At 35.2% G+C, this 18,228-nt stretch overlaps 1 protein-coding gene across 2 annotated transcripts in view; it reads right to left on the bottom strand.

Moving 5' to 3' along the window:
• Positions 1–18,228, bottom strand: part of Dlc90F (dynein light chain 90F) — a 65,245-nt gene that overhangs the window by 9,595 nt on the left and 37,422 nt on the right. For both annotated transcript variants that reach the window (XM_090412140.1, XM_090412139.1), the window contains one exon: positions 4,637–4,760. In XM_090412140.1, the coding sequence (XP_090268266.1) occupies positions 4,637–4,760 (124 nt within the window). The remainder of the gene's footprint in view (positions 1–4,636; positions 4,761–18,228) is intronic.

The raw sequence follows: 18,228 nt of genomic DNA, 5'->3' as shown, positions 1-18,228 counted from the left end.
GAATGCATGCATGATGAACATGCATGCACTCGAAATCTTACCTCCTTACATCCTTACTTACATAATTCTCTTTGTATTCAGCAACTTTGCTTAAAATTACTCTTGTAGTTGATTCACTAATTTTTGTGTTCTTGTCCTATCTTTGCTCTGGACTCGGCTTTTTCATTTTTTTTTTTTTAAATTATTTCAAGTTTTTTATCTGATGACATTACTTTTCAAATCTTTTACACACTTTCACTTTTTTGCTCACTAATTCTTTTACTCATGATTAAAGGTTCGGAAAATACTTTAAAATAAAAAAAAAATAAGAAAAACAATTGCAAAGGAGGGACAAGATATGATCAGCAAAATGCTATGTAATTAGCGGATGACATACATTTTACCAGTAAATTTGGAACAGTGTACATAGAAATAGTGTAGTACTGTATGCCATTAAAAATAACTTTGTAAAATGTTGTAAATCAATAACTAAATTATTTCATCCTGTTGATTGAGTTTTTAAAATAGATTTAGCCATAAAAATGTACAGATAGAAAATTTTTAAAATCTGTAACAGTTATTTTTAAGATTTGATATATAGGCGCACTAATCAAATTTGGGTATAGAAAAAAATGATGCACTAATTGGAGGCGCATTAATCAAGGTATTGCTGTATTTATCTTTTATATTATTAAGAGAGACCTCCAGGAAATCAGGGTCTCACTGAGAGAGGCCAAATACCACACGCACCAGTTACCATATTTGTAATTGAATTCATTCACACTGCTTGCACACACAACATCCAATGGCAATCTACTCGTCATGAACCACTCTACAAGATCTAGTTCTAACCTCCTTCTTAGAGGCATTCATTCTCAGCTTCCATGGATGCCCTCTTATCCTTTCCGCACCCTCTATAAAATGAAAAATTCCATCAACTGAAATCCTGTATGACCCTTCCACAAGTTTGTTAGTCTCAATCATATCACTCCCCCCTTTCTCCTGTTTGCTAGTGTCTGCAGTCTACAAATTCTCAATCCATCTTCATAATCAACATTCCACAATCCTGATATCATTTCTAACACCTCCTTTGCACTTTTACCACTTTATCAGAATTACAATGGAAACCAGGAGACTGGACATGCACACAATAGTCCAAGTGAGATCTTACTAAAGCCTTGTAAAGAGGCAAAATGACATCATCTTTACACGTGAAAGTTTGTTTCAGCATTGCAATTATCTTCTGAGTTGTATTTGCAATGTTTGCTACAAGGCCCCTGAACTTCAACTTGCTATCTATTAACTCCAAGATCCCTAGCTTGATCAGTTTCTTCTAGCATAATCCCACAAATATAATACGACAATGGATATCTAATCAAGCCAAAGTGCATGATTTTGCATTTTCGGACACTAAACTGACATCCATTTTCCCATGCCCACAATTCCAGCCTATTCAAATCATTCTGCAAATACTGCATATCAGCATCACTGCTGATTACTCTACCGATGTTTGCATCATCAGCAAATAGCTGCATGTCACCTGTCAAATCCTTCCCAATACCATTAATGTACAGACCGAATAACAGTGGACCAAGGCTTGATCCTTGTGGTCAATGTTCCCTCTAAGCTGTGCACATGTGCGCACGCACACATTTTACAACTAGTGCACAAAGCAAAAAATATGCGCACACTAGATTTTCAAGATTAAATTAAAATTTATTAATTAAAGAAGTTCCACCTAAACATTAACCTATAAATTCTTTAAAAAATACAGTAACTCGGCAACGCTCAAGCCTATAGCCTCGCATTTTTTATTACATTCTCGAAGTTGCACAAAACTTATTAACAGGAACCCTATTTGAGGCTAGTGATTTGATGCCAAAGTGAAAGGGGTGTGGCTTAAATGTGTAATTTTTAAGTAACATATAGAATGGCACACAGTTTGTTTACATCTCAGGCCTGACTCATGGAAAATTCCCAAACGTGATTGGCTGATCAAATTAGTTCAAGATCATGACGAATTAAAGCAATGGTTTCATAATTTTAATAAAAATAATTAAATACTTTTAAAAACTTAAATTAAGAGTACAATTAAAAATATTGTAGCGTTTCAAAATTCTCTAATTTTTAAAAGGAATTTTAAAGTAGTGGAGCAACCTTCCTTGCATCTAGTGCAGACTGTGAGAGAGGGTTTAGTCTAATGAATCAAATAAAAACCAACTTAGAAACCATTCAGGAGAATGTCATTTGGATATGCTAATGAGAGTGAAAAGTTACCAATTATATGGAAATTCAATTAATTTAGATAGTGTGTATAAAGAGTGGGTGAATGCCAAAGACAGAAGAGAATTAGTAATGGGAATATTTTATTATGTGTGTTTAGAGTTATTTGCAAAGTTAGAAAATTTAATTAAAGGCAATCAGTCACTAGTGTTATCTTTTTTTTTTTTTTACTTTATTTCTTACTTCTAATCAGATCAATATTAAATACGTATAAAATATTTATGTTAGCTCTGTGATTGATGTCACACAACTTACTCGGTGATGGTAATAATACATATACTTAGAATCCTATCTAGTACAGTCAGTATCGTGTTGGCCTCGCATGCGTGAAGTCCCTGGATCGAGTCCTGCCCAAGGCTTGTGAATCATGATTTCCGATTGTTTACTGGGGAGGCTACTGCCGTGTGTGGGAACACGGTGGGGAGTTGGGGTGACCTGGCTGACGTCCCATTGACACCAGACGGTAAAGAGTGAACTAAAATTTTTTTAACTTTTTTGCTTAAATGATCAGTATGGTGACCTGTATGGGTGTGCACATACTTTTCAAAAGATGGTTTCAGGACTGTACGATGTTAATTATGAGGATCAGCTGAGGGAATGTGGATTGCAGAGTTTGGTGGATAGGAGAGGTGATATGATTGAGACCTTTAGACTGTTGAGAGGAAGTTATAGGGTAGACACTGGGAAATTCTTTCATTTGGTGAAGCAGCAAGAAGGAGCGATGACAAAGGGCTATCCCTGGAAGTTATGAAAGTGAGCTGTGAGCAAGAGGGTGAGGAGTGGTGGAACCATTGAATGCATTGCCTAGTAGAGTTGTGAGAGCAAGAATGATCAATGAGTGGTATGATAGACTTTGTGTTTCCTAGGAAGGACCTCCTGCGATGAGTCTCTCAACTCCATGGAGGCCTGAATAATAATAATAATTCCACACCTCTTTTTATGTAAAAGATTGATGAGTATGCTCTTCAGAATTAGTAACTCAGAATAGCCTACAAGAATATTTGTTAAACTGGGAGGTGGAGAAGGAGAAAGATTATTTAACTTACATCTCCTGTTTCCTGGCAATGTCATGAAAGATGAAGCATCAGTTTTCCATTCATTCCTATCTTTTTTCCTTCATTATCTTCAATTAGTTTCTGTGTAACCCTGCTGGAGACTGAAAAACTGGCATAAGGGTCTTACATTCGCTTTCTAACCTTTCATTTCTAATTCCCAAATTCTTGTTGATATTTGATTTTCCTTCATTCTTTGAAGCTAACCAAGCCTGAAGTCTTAGTTCATCTATTCTTTCTAACATCATCATCAGTGGCTTTTAACAGGCACTTAAGCACCTATGGCCTTCCAAGTATCCTTGGATTTCCTAACCGTAACCCTATACCTCACTCTTTCTAACATACAATGTAAATTTCTACTGCATATTCTGTCTTTAACTATAAATTATCAACAGAACAAGAGCACAAAAGTAGACACTGGAGGTCAAAAGCATAATTCTTAAAAAAGGAGCACAATACAACAGAATTGTTTTGTATGAACATTTATAAAATAGTCAGTTTTACTGAAAGTTTATTTTTCACTTGGTTAGACTATAATAAATTTAGTTTAATCCTTTATCCAAGTGTGAGCAAACAAAGTTTGCACCTGAAAATATCTTCAGGACTGAATATAGGAGTGTGGTTAACTTGGTCCACCTTTGCTACGAGTTGCCCGGTGTTGTACTACCTTAATGGGGTCAGTAGTACCTACCTTACCCCAGTGGGGTAGTACAGCACCATATTCAGTCCTGAAGATATTTTCAGGTGCAAACTTTGTTTGCTCACACTTGGATAAAGGATTAAACTAAATTTATTATAGTCAGTTTTCCTGAACATTCTTTTGTTTCACAATTTACATTAAACGGTAATAATTCTTAAAAAAAAGGAGCACAATATAACAGAATTGTTTTGTATGAACATTTATAAAATAGTTAGTTGCCCTGAACATTCTTTTGTTTCACAATTTACATTAAAGGGTAATGTCCAATGTGGACAATCAACATGGAGAATGAAAAAAAAAATTTTTTTTTTGCACTCTTTTTCTTCATTTCAACCGTTCTCAACTCCCAAAATCTGCACACACAAGCAGGTGAAAATTGATGTTACTGCTATTCCCAAATAGGACAATTTATCATTTTTGTATGTCACTGCAATTCTTTTCAACCCATTCATATTCTTGTACCATGCAAAAGGGAAAAGAGTGATTGTACTAAGGTTCAGGATTTAGTATATGATCAAAACATTAATTAAATGATGTTACTTATTTCATTCTATCTGAAACTGATTTTCCATATATTATAGCACATAAAAAATGATTTCATAAGTAATTTTGATACACTTACCAATATATTTGAATGGCTTGTTCAGCTTAGTCAACTGGCGTAAAATCTGCTCTACAATACTGTTTGTCCACTGATTAACTTTACTATGCTGGTAAGCATCTCCACCTATGGCTGCTTCAACAGACTTAAAGAAAATCCAATACAGATTAGAGTTATGCTGATTTCATTCTTTTGTGTAAAATGAATATACTCATTTCAAAAACACCTTTTTGTTTGTGTGTGTGTGTATTCTATACAAGGACCCAATCCTCCTAAGTTACTTTATCAGAAATTAAATTTTAGAGATGAGACATGAAATTCAAATTAGTCAAAATTAAAAGAGGATCCAACACACCTCAGAAATGATTCACCTTTTTTCCCTTTCATATTATGCAAAATGCCTTATAAAATTTTGAAGCACAAATTCACATTAAACAATGCTTTAATTTTTAATAAATTAATATCCTTTAAATTTTACATTTTTTAAAATGTTTAGTTTGAACACGAAAATCTTATAATAAAATCAAAATAACAAAAAATAAGACTGAATTAAGTCTTATTTTCAAAAAATAAGACTGAAGTAAGTCGGGGCTAGCCACATGAAATAAAGACTGGGAGATTTCTAAAAAAGACAGAAAGTGGTAAAGAGGAATAATTTCTTTCTTTCCTTTCTTTTTTTTTTAATTTACTAAAATACACACTGCCTTAACAGTGATACTGCAAAGCACTTTTGCTAGACCATTCAATCACTCATTAGATACTACCATAAAACTGTGGAGGGAATTTAAGGAGAAAGGTGACTGGCAGGCACATTATAAAACAGTATAAAGCACAGACCAGAAGGGTAATGAGTGTGGTAAAAAAAAGCAAAAGCGGATTATGAAAGAACATTAGCCATGCAGGCTAAAGAGAATCCCAAAGTTTTTTTGATATGTTGCAAGTAAAAGAAAAAATGTATATGGCAGAATGATTTTAAAGAATGCCAATGGTAGGGAGGTAACCAAATCAGTTGAATTACTGAGCAAGCACTTTGCAAGAGCATATCATCCAGGTGGTGACATTGCAGGAATGAATGAATCAATAGCTTATATGGGAATTGTGGTGAATGAAGTGGAGGTGAATAGTCTATTACAAAACCTCAATGTCAATACATCTGTGGGATTGGATGGTATACCAGCTCGTGTTGTGCGTGAAGCGGCTAAAGAATTGTCAGTGCCCTTGACCATTTTGTTTAATTTGAGTCTCGGGTCTGGGTTAGTCCCCAGGGGTGGAAAGAGGGGAAAACAGTTTCACTGCATAAACGAAGTTCCAAGACTGCCGTTGTAAATTACCGACTGATCAGCATATTAGGAATCATTGTCAAGGTCTTGGAGAAAATAGTCAAGAGAAAAATACAGGAATGGATAGATGAAAATGGGATACTGTATGGGGGGACAGCATGGTTTTGTGAAGGGTAGATCATGCCTCAGAAACTTGCTCACGTTTTATAACACAGTGATGGCTGAACTGGATAAGGGTTTATAGTGATTCTACTGGACCTTGCTAAGGTCTTTGACAGGATACCACATGGAATTCTAATCAGTAAACTACAGCACATGGGGATGGATATAGGGTTGGTGAGATGGATAGGATGGTGGTTGAGGGAGAGATATCAGAGAGTGGTTTATTCAGGAGTAGAGTCTTCAAAAGACTGCCTGTGTAGAGTCTTCTGGGGATGCTACTCCTTTTCAATTTGTTCATTAACGATATAGGAAAGGATCTGAGAGGAAGTGTTCATTTGTTTGCTGATGATGCAAAGTTGGGTAGAGCAATTATGAGTGCACAGGATGTCAAAATTTTGCAAGATGATTTGGATAGTTTGGAGGACTGGGCTAAGGAGAATGGATGTCAATTTAATGTGGCAAAGTGTAGGGTTATGCATTTTGGAGTGAAAAGATTAGCAGCAGCATATCACATTAGTGGAACCGTACTCCAGGAGATTGACGAGGCCAGGGATTTGGGAGTACTGGTGGATAGGAAGCTGAAGTTTAGGGGGCACATCGCAAAAGTGGCTAAATCAGCTCATCAAATCACTTGGTTGCTGAAAAATACTTTAACAAGCAGAGACAAACAGGTTATTGTTCCTCTATATCGAGCCTTGATAAGACCCCATCTAGACTACTGTGCCAGATTTGGGTGCCAGGGTTTCTTCTTGATGGGGAGGAAGTGCAGAGGATCCAGAGACCGGTGACCAAGTTGATAGCAGGTCTATGGAATGAACCTTATGAGAACAGGTTGAAGATTTGTGGGTTGCAGAAATTGGTTGATAGGCGGAAAAGGGGTAATATGATTGAGACATTCAAATTACTGAAGGGTTTCTATAAGATGAATTCAGAAGAGATTTTTGAGAATAGGACTGGTGGTGGGAGGACTAGGGGCCATACATGGAAGCTGGGCAAGAGCGTGGTTAGCAAGGGTGTTAGAGCTAGGTTTTTTACTTGGAGAGTGGTGAATGAGTGGAATAAGCTGCCAGAGTCTGTTGTGGGTGCCATGACTGTGAATGAGTTCAAGGCGATGTATGAGAGATACTGTGTGAATGTCGAATAGTTGTTCTTGACATGATGTTAGGGCCTCCCTCGATGAGTCTAAGGACTCCTTGGAGTTGCCAGTAATAATAATAATTCTATGAAAGAGCTGTTGTAGCATTGAATGAGTGGAGCAGTAACTTCAAAGTGGATTGAAAATATATGACTGCTGGCTACTGAAGTTTTCAGAAATTTTAAGGAGACTGAAAGCTCAGATTAACAATGTCTATTTGCAGAAAGGCAGAGCAGAGACTTAGTGTTCATGCAAAAGAAAGGATGCATATATTTCTTGAATATTTATTCAAGTATAAGATACACTGTCTTAATTCTTTTTAACTATTTTATTGTAATGTGAAATACTAATAATATGAAAGTGGCTAAGAATTCATGTAAAATACTTTTTGACATTGACACTGCAGCAGAGCTATTCCAAAAACTGAAACTGAATGAAACTAATAGGGGATTTTTGAAGTATCATGTAAGAAAATACTAAACAAAAGTATGAATAACATATTTTAGTGAAGTTGCTTACTGCGAGACATAGGCACAATGATAACAATATCAGCAAATAGAGTGAAGAACTCACATGTGACAGACACAACCCAAATTAATTAAGTCATGCAATCTGATAACAGCAACTGATACTTAAAGTACTTCTTATAATAATTTTCATTAAGCAAGGAAGTAATGTACTGTTGATAATTCTTGCCACTAGTGACTGAAAGAAAACAATTTATTTTTAATATACGCATCTCTGTTATGCTTTGTAAGAATTTTAATTTCTTCTGACTGCATGGAAGCAGTTTTTGTGTTTGATGAATTTTCTCTCTACTATTGGCAGATAATACTATTTCGTTCCTTCTAATAAATTCTCTCTCTCTCTCTTCTTAAAAAAAAGGAAAGGATGACTAAAATAAACCGATAATTCAGTACTAGGATTGATATAATTTAGTTGCTCTGCTTAATCCACCCAGAAAACTTGAAGTTGATTAATCTTTGATGTAATTTCTTGTCTTTTATGTTTCTCATTATGAGCTTGTTGATTTCACATGAGTTCAACATAGAGATTTACTTAGTGCACAGTTTAAATTGAAAGAATGTGTATGTGAGAGTAAATTAAGTGTTATTAATTTACAGTTTAAATGAGTTGTATATAATCACTGTAAATAATATTGATTAAATTATTTAATTGGATATATTCTTACTTCAGCTGTTAAAATTAAAGATGGTTTATTTCTTTTTCAGTTCTGAGGTCAGTAATGTCATTTCCCAAGGAAGAACCTGATCAGCATTTTGTCGTTCTGAATAAATGAAAAACACACACACACACACACACACACAAAACACCATCAATTAATATGTTGATCATCATCATCATCATTAGATGGAGTGAATTTACATTGAAATCAGCCATGTGAGTGCTCTATGTTTAAGAGCAATATGAATTTTTATGAAGATACTAGGGTATACCTCTCCAAACATGAATGAAATTTATAGAAAGTAAGTAGTAGTTCACCCAGCATGAAACCACTACTATGCTTATTGGAGGCTTGAAAAACTTTCATGTTTGGTCTCCAGAGCACAGTTTCTGGACTATATATATATATATATAAAGTAAATGTATGTGTGTGTATATATTCCTTTCAATTAAAGCCATGGTTATGGAAAAGGTATACTGATGATGTTTTTCTTAATTTGGAGCCGTGAACGGGATTCTTTAAAGGAGATCATGAACCATCTTAACAATCGACACCCAAGAACATAATTTACCTCGGGATTGGAAGTTAACAGTTCTCTCCTGTTCCTGTCAACTCATAGAGATCTCTATGAGATTTACAGAGATCTAGATTAGGATTAACCCTTACTTTATAGACTTAAATCTTAATCGGAATGACTGTCTCACTATTCCAAAAGTTTGGGAAATTGTTATCCTCAATTGTATTAAATAAATTTATCTGTTATATTTTAATTTAATTAGTTTTAATTTCAGCCCATTAGGTTTAATCCAAGTGTATACAGTGAACAAGCGACTGTATACACAGAGGGGTTCCAATTTAAGCATGCGTGCTACTTTTTTTTTTTTTAATTCAATTCCTATTGGTGTTCGATAAATGTACTGATGATGTCTTATGATACATAAGATGAAATATGTAGATAATAAAAAAAAAGTTATTTACTGTGGCACACATGTTAATCTATAGTTATAAACTGGAAGATATCCACAAAGTCTAACATGTCAAAGATACTGAAAAAAAAAAAGTAAGCATCAGAATGCAATATATTAGAATTCTATACCACAAAAGAAAAAAAATAATAATAATGTTATTATCCTGAGACTCCATGGAGTCAAAGACTCATCTAGGAGGTCCTTTTATTATACACAGAGCTCATCATACCGCACCTTAAACACACTCAAATTCTCTTCAGACCTGCTTCTCACTCAGAGGAGCGAGAAGCAGGTTTTGACTTGTTGATCTCCCACTGTTTTCTGTAAAACCTCTTTAACATTGATCCTACAACAATCTCTAAATGACTTGTAGGTCTCTATCATATCATCCCTCTTCCTCCTATCCACTAGACTGTAAAGTGCATCTTCTCAACCTTTACTCATATTCAACATTCCAGAAATCAGAAATTACCTCAGTCAGTCACCTCTGGACTCTCTCCAACATCTCTTCATTCTTTTGAAAACCAGGTGACCAAATCTGTGCAGAGTAGTTCATGTGTGGCCTAATTAGAGCCTCATACAGTGGAACAATAATCTCTTTACTTCTACAAGTCAGTGTCCTCCGCATCATTCCCAGAATTCTTTGTGTTGTCCTCACAATTTTAGCAATTTGTCCCCTAAATTTCAGATGCTTAACCACTATGACCTTGAGGTGATAGTGGATAAGGATCTGAATTGGAGCAGGTGTGCAACAAGGAACACAACAACAACTATGAGAACTCTGCTCTGCTCTAATCATCCGGAATTCGATCCTCTGACCTGGCCTTCTGAGGAAGCCCAAAAGACTACAGAAAACTAAAAATGGCAAGATACCTGAAAACAAAATGAACAACTGTGTTCGAAGAACCATTTTGAAAAACTGTTCAATAGTTCAGTGAACTTCACAATAAATGCTTTGCCAGAAATAATAATCCAAAACAAACTTTCCGTTATGTGTAACAGTTTTACAATGCAAGAATTTGAAACTGTAACGGAAAGCCCAAAAGAATGAGAAAGAATCTGGATTGGATGGTATAACAGTACAAGCGTATACCATTCAATTATTACTATTAAACATAGAGGAAAAGAGTTTTGGAAACGAATGTTAAATATCTGTAATATACAACTCTAGCTACATTCAACATTCCACCACAATGGAGAGAAGGCCTAATAATACCAATACCCCAAAAAGGCAATTTAAGCAATCTAGAAAATTACAGAGGAATAACACTACTTCTGGCAACACTGAAAATCTATAACAAGATGCTTCTATGCTTCTAAACTGAATCAAACAATGTGTGACACCTGTTCTATTCACAATTCAAACAGATTTTTTGAAAAACAGAAGCACTGTTGAACACAATTTAAAAGGTTTTTGGAAGGAACAAGAAATAAAACCCTTCCCCTAATCTTAAACTTCAGAGATTTCTCAAAAGCTGTCAGTTATTATGGCATACCCTTGAAAATAATCAAAGCAATGGCAAAACCATACCAGAAATATCATGCTAGACTACTGGTTAATGGAGAGATGGCCGAGAGCTTTCTTATTTCCACTGAAGTTCTTCAGGGAGACTCTTTGGGACCATATATTACCCTTGATTTCTCGAAACTGTCAGTTCAATCAGTAGATAAAGAATATTCAAAATTCCCAGTTATTATGGCATACCCTTGAAAATAATCAAAGCAATGGCAAAACCATACCAGGAATATCATACTAGACTACTGGTTAATGGAGAGATGGCCGAGAGCTTTCTTATTTCCACTGAAGTTCTTCAAGGAGACTCTTTGGGACCATATATTTTTATATTACTCTTGATTATGTATTCATACTCACAGGAAATGGATATGGAATAGCTCTTGAAGATTTGGTTGGATATACCCACATAAGCACTCTTTGTTTTGCAGATAATGTTGTGCTAAGACTGTCCAAAACCACCTAGATAATTAACTTTATTAACTGAACTGCACTGCCTCCTTTCTGGGGACAATGCAGTTCAGTTAATAAAGAGGATTTCAGTGCAACACCCCATGCATGTGAACAGTATTCCAATGTTGGTCTAATTTGGAATTTGTATTGAGTTATCAGCTGGACAGATGCAAAGTAGTGTCTTGAGCAGAAAAGTAGTTTCTGTTCTGAGTTTTTTTATTTGTGTCAGGAAAGGTTGGAGGTATAGGTTAGCCCAAGAAAGGAAATCTGAGTGTACTTGGATGTGTGGATATCTGGCTATTATTTCAAAGTCAGGAAAAGTGATGTTATCATTTGCAAGAAATTAGACAGGATTGAGTTTGAATAGTACTGAAGTTTATAAGATTGTCCTCACTCTATCGATATATAGCAAGGAGATCACAGTTTAAGGTATATTAGTTGTGGTAGATCTTGAGGCTTCTAATTGGGCACTATATATTTACAGAGAGCATTCAGTCTCCATACCATAGCACAGCCTTTACAGTGCCTCTCTCCTGGCATGGTATAGCAAGGTAGATGTCTGTGGAGTTATGAGACAGCTGATCTGGAAGCCATGTAAGCACAATACCTCCAGATGTGGTCTCATACTATACTATGTTGTATAAATATATAACAGATATTTTCAATAAATTACATTATATAATAGAATAAGTATGGCTATTATGTTGGAGCCATTTAAGCCATTGTTAGCAGATCTAATTTCAGGTGGCATGGTCACTTAAACAGAATGAGAGAGGAAAGATTAACAAAACAAGTGTTCTTTGCCAGGCTGGCAATAAAAAGATCCAGAGGAACAAAATGTCAATGGATTGATATAGTAAAAAGTACCTTAAAAGACAGAAAAACATAAGACCTGATAACGTTGGAGTTTTGAAAGATTAATTTGGAGGAAACTTGTTGATTGGAAATTAGTAATGGTGTAACTTTTTACTGTAGTACTATCATAATTATCCTGTACCCCCCCCCCCCCCCCCCAATGAGGGTACACATCAGGTATTTGATGATGATAATTCTTTAGTGCAAAAGGAATTAGCTACCTGGAACATTTCTCTGGTTTTTTGGGTATCTTGACAGAGTTCTAATTTTTGACACATAGTCTGGACATGGTTTTCTTTGTCATTTCAAAAGGCCATATATATTCGATCATTTATTTCTATTAGCTGAGTAGCGGTGGCGTCATGTGACCATTTCAGTTGGGTGTGCTGTAGTGCCTTATGCAACCCACGCTACAAAATTCACATCTGTTTGACCGTATGATTGCATTTTAATCAACTTATGAAAGTTTTAAGAATGTATGGCACATCAGTGCTCATCTTAATTGGTCTAATGCATTTAATTATAGGATAACAATGAATTCTTTAATTTATCAATCAATTGTAACCAAATCTGCACAGAGTGGGAGACAATATGTTTGTTTTAAGCTATTGTATATTAGAAAACAATAATGAAAGAGAATGCTATATTTGGTTGGCATATTTGAATTACTCAAAGGTGCAAAAATTGGAAGAGGAGGACAAAGCTTTCCTCCTTCGACTACAATACTGTTTCCCATTGTACATATGGGCAAAACGTTATTTGCTTGCTGTCATTGTGTTTCTTTATCAATTCTTCAGTAGTGTCTTGGTAATTTCCTTTGAGAAGATGAAGTCTTGGTAACCAAAATTTTTACTGCTCCTTCATGGATGGATTATACAATATGTGTGAAGCTCTGGTTCTTCAGGCACTGAACCGTCCATTAGTTTGTTTTTTAGTTCTTCTTTATACTGAGTTATATATGGTAGGAAGAGTTAAGGCATTCCAGTAATATTTATTTGTTATTCTTATTTTAGGTTTAAAAGCGCTGAGATGAAGTTCTACATTGTTGTAAGTGCTGCAATTTTAAGCGTATCTCACCCACTTTCCACTGATTAAAATATGATCATGTAATCTTGTTACATATGGATGTTTCCAGGTACATTTTTTCCAGGTGTATATGTGTGGAAGTTTGCTCTGTAGATTGACAAGGTTATGAGAGCTGCAAAGTTCAGCTACAAGATATCCATTTTCATTTGTTGTATTGTGCTACATGTAAGGACCCATATTTTTTCTGATTCCTATTAATTTTTTGTATTTCATGATGTATTATCTATAGTCATACTATGGTCGCAAGTCATACCTTGACTTGCGACCATTCGAGTTACGTCCTTTCAAAGATATGTCTGTGATCCCACAATGGAATAAACAACATTTTCGGCTATACTTTCGAACAACATGCAAGTGAGTGTAAAGTAAAAAGGTTTTTATTTAGCAACAATGCAGTGGCAACCTCCCTCGGTAGTCGACTTCAACAGTTCCTCTGTTGATTTTGTGTTTGAAAAATATGTTATTGTGTATTTATCGTTAAGTATTTGTGTTCTTTTGTGCAACATGGCCCCAACATAGTTTCTGAACTATAAAAAGCATAAAAACAAATATGTATCAGGGTGGGCCAGGTGCACAGTGCACACACAGAATAGCAATATCACCGATATTATATTTTTGCATTTATTCCTGTTAAAGACTCCCCTAATTGTTTTCTGGCTTCGCGTGATTCCTAAAATTAAACACAATATACTAATGTTTAATGAAGAGTGTGCACTTATCGACGCATAAATATTGCATCAGTTAATAGCCCGGGTGTGCAGTCACAAATATGGACACCTTTGAGCCCTTTGAACAGACGGATCAAATTGTTAGCGTTCCAGTGGTTTTAAACGATCCAGAAGGTGAAGCAGGGTGTGCACTGAGACAACAGCACACAGAAATCAGTGGCAGTGATTAGGCACCTAATCCAACTGGAAGTTGTCATTTGTCATGAGTTGCTGTTTTTGTTTTTTGAGTTCATCTGTTTTGCATGCGTGAACTGACGTGTTTAGGACACTGATATAAACAAGTAAATTTCTATAAATAATTTATAACTTTTTTGTCCATATTTACAATGGGGAAACAGTGTTGATAATCTACTGAATGTCCTATTTTCTGCCACAGCTTTTACAGATTGTATGATTATAGTGGAAGGAGGTTGGCACTTATGTCTAAATAAGTAAGTAAAATGAGTTATTGTTATTTCAGCCATTCCCAACTGATTGCTTCCTCTGATTTCTGTGTGTATTATATTGCATTGGACCAATTAAGATTAGCGATGATGTGCTATGAACTCTTAAAACTTTCATACATCAGTTAAAAATACAATCATATCAAACTGACGTGAATTTTGGCAGGTTGCATAAGCTACACAAGAGCACACCCAACTTAAATGGGTATCGACACCACTGATATAGATATATATATATCAGTGGCGTTGTGTGATCATTTCGGTTGGGTGTGCTGTCATGTTTTCCAGGAAGGGGGGGGGGCTTGGAGACAAATAATTACATCAATAAATTTTTATAATTATTGATTTAATTAAATAATTACATCAATAAATGTCATTTAGCTTTTTTATGTAATTATTTGTCGATGTAAACTATAAATACATTATTTTCATTTTGCATCAATTTTAATGATCTTTTTAATTCTTGGGGAAAAAAAGGTATTCAGAATTAATAGATTTTACACAATTTCATATATTAAAAAATTGACTGGAATATTTTATTAAAAATCAACTAATTATTTAATCCTAAATTAAATTATTTCAGTTTAAAAGCAAAAAAAATCAAAAAATTAACAGGTAAAATAATATTAAATTACATACACTTACCTTTTAAAAATGTATTGTTTTATTTAAATTTGTTTTACTATAAATTTACACACACTTCACTCTGTAACTTACTAGACAGAGGGCAAACTAACCGGTCACTGTTCACAAATCAGAAAAAGATGAAATAAAAACAGGAACACGTGTTTTATTACTGCAATATGGCTACCCAGCAACAGACCAACCTATAATAAAATTTTAAGATAGACAAAGCGTTCCCAGGGTCGAGGGTGTAAGATTACATATCTCAATCAATTATTACGATTATAATTTGTGGAATTTTTTAATTGATCCCAGGGAGAAGTGCCCCCCCCCCCCCTGCAGACACCCATGACTGTGGGATTGCATTTTATCGATGTACGAAAGTTTTGAGAGGGCATAATGCATCAGCACTCATCTTAATTGGTCCAATGCAATTAATTGCAGGATAACTTTATATACTTCTGTGTAGAGTGGGGGAACAATCTGTTTTATGACTGATTAGAAAACAACAATGAAGGAGAATGCAATATTTGGTTGGTATATTTGAAATACTCAGAGGTGAAAATATGTGAACCATCATTTATAAGACATGTGAAAATAGGAAGGAATAAGTGTGAGTAGAAACACTTTCATTAATGGTAAATGAATAATTAATAATTATCATTTGTGATATGTGTGTCCTAAAAGTTGCTGGGTAGAACAAATAGCACGATCCTATAAATTCTAAACATGAATAAGTGAATATATGATGGCATAATTAAAAAAAAAAAAACTTATCAGAGAGAGAAAAAGTATTGCAGGAATAAATATGGTTTGATGGAGCAGCAAATCATTTCGTAAAATTTGTTGCATATGTTATGTGTATTTTTCTGGTTAGTGTATACAGTATTTCGCTCCGTTTTCCAAGAATTTTATTTTGTTTACTGAGACTCAGTATACATAACATCCGATCATTATTGGAATTATCCACACTTTCGGGAATCCTAAATGTATTAGGTTCCCCCCCCCCCTTTCTTTTTTAGTATCAGCGGTTCTTCTGTCTTATGAATATTACATATGCTGGTATTTTGTTGTAGATCAACAACATCTTATAATATATAGAATATTCATTTTTATTCAGGAAGAGATATTTCTTACTGTCTGTTGTTTCCGAAGACTAGAATAAAAATGTCTCTATACTGTTAAAAAACTTTCAACCACAACAGATGCTATACTGCACAAGCACAAGAAAAAACAATTAGCATTTTTATTCTAACATCCACTTTCAAATTTTCATTTCCAGAAACATGTGTTGGCCTTTAAAGGAATGCAGAGAACCAACCAGGGCTTCTGACCTAATGTCCAATCCTCACCTTCTCGTGGTGCACCCTGTTGGATATTGACCTGGATAATGAACGAAAAAGGATGTGCTGGTAATTTGGGATTTAGCTGACCAAATTGTATTCTTATTGGCTTAAACCAATATACAAAATGATGGTACAACATGACAAAATTTCATGCCGGCTGGGGCGTTAAAACCCAGTTAAACAAGGCCCCATTGTTTTCACCAGGAAACCAGGGCGAACAGCGAAACGGCCAGCTACTGGAACAAGCCCTAAAACACACCCCAACTGTACTATCAACATAAGAAGCCTTAATGGCAAAGAAATGTAAGGAATTAGATTAGAAAAAGCTGAGGAATTAGATAAGTACCAGATTGACATAATAGGGGTGACTGAAACAAAAAAGACAAAAACTGGTGAAAACTTTCAGAGCAATAAATACAAAATGTTATATTCAGGCAATAACAATCAAGGAAAAGAAGGAGTAGCCATAGTATTCAACACAAAATATGAGGCTAATCTTCTTGAATGGCAAGCAGTCTCAAGTAGAGTGATATGGACAAATATCAGAATGGGGAAATGGACAATGAGACTTATTTGTGCCTATGGTCCCACAGAAGGCTCTACTAAGGTAGAAGTGGAAGAATTTTTTGAGGCTCTAGAGAAAGCTACTGACACAATGAAAAAGGAAAAGTTGCTCCTTGTTGGGGGATCTAAATAGCAGAGTAGGAAGTGATTGTGAGACATACAAAAATGTTTTGGGAAAATTTGGAGAAAGAGCAAAGCTAATAAAAAGGGCAAATACCTGTTGGATTTCTGCTCAGGACATGCACTGGTTATTACTAACATCATGTTCCAACATAAAAATGTGCACAAATTCAGATGGAGAGAAGAGGCAAGGAATAAGAAAAGTCTCATTGACTGTTATTGTTGACAGTGATGTTTTCTCCCTGGTGCAGGACACCAGAGTGTACAGATGATCTGAAATTGGAAGTGATCACTATTTAGTCTTGAGCAGGATAAAATTGAATTTCATATTGAAAAGAATGACATGTAAGAAAGTTTTAAAGTGAATAAAAGTTGAGCAGCTCTCAGATGTGAACTGTAGACTAAAATACACAAAGATTATTGAATAAAAAATGAAAGAGTTGGAGAACAGGAACCAAACCTTGGAGATTCAGTGGCAAACCTTGAAGAAAACCCTGATTGATTCAGCCTGGGAGACATGTGGTGAGGTTGTCTGCAAGGATAGAAAAATCAGAACTCCATGGCGGACACAAGAAGTAAAAGAGGAAGTGATGGAAAAGAAGAAAGCATATCAAAAGTTCCTGGCAAATAAGTCTGCTTGTGCTCTTAGAGAATACAGAGACAAATGTAGGAAAGCTAAACAGTGTGTAAAACTAGCTAAACAAAAGTCATGGGAGGACTTTGGCAAGAGCATAGAAAATAAATATCAAGAAGGTGGCAAAATATTCTGGAGGTTGTTGAAGAAGCTTAGGAATGGCGGAAAGAGTGCTGTAAAAGGAGTTAGAGATGATAAAGGTGACATGAAAACGGGAGAAAAAGATATCCTTGAAGTATGGAGTAATTACTTCGAAAAATTGCTAAATGAAACAAGCAGTGATAACACAATGGTAAAAAATACTCAACAGGCAAACATTCAGGAATACATATAAATACTTGAAGTAGAAAAAGCCATCAAATGCTTGAAATGTGGAAAGGCAGAAGGAGTAGATGATATTCAACCCAGAAATGCTGAAGCATGGTGGTATAAAAGTCTTACAGTGGCTGCACTACATAATTCAGAAGGCATGGACAGAGGGACGAATTCCCGATGATTGGAGTAGAGCTCTCATAG

Source organism: Typopeltis vanoorti, chromosome 22 (genome assembly GCF_054136105.1).
Source record: "Typopeltis vanoorti isolate ZY-2024b chromosome 22, IOZ_Tvanoo_1.0, whole genome shotgun sequence".
NCBI lineage: Eukaryota > Metazoa > Arthropoda > Arachnida > Uropygi > Thelyphonidae > Typopeltis > Typopeltis vanoorti.
This window is presented reverse-complemented; position numbering and strand designations above follow the sequence as displayed.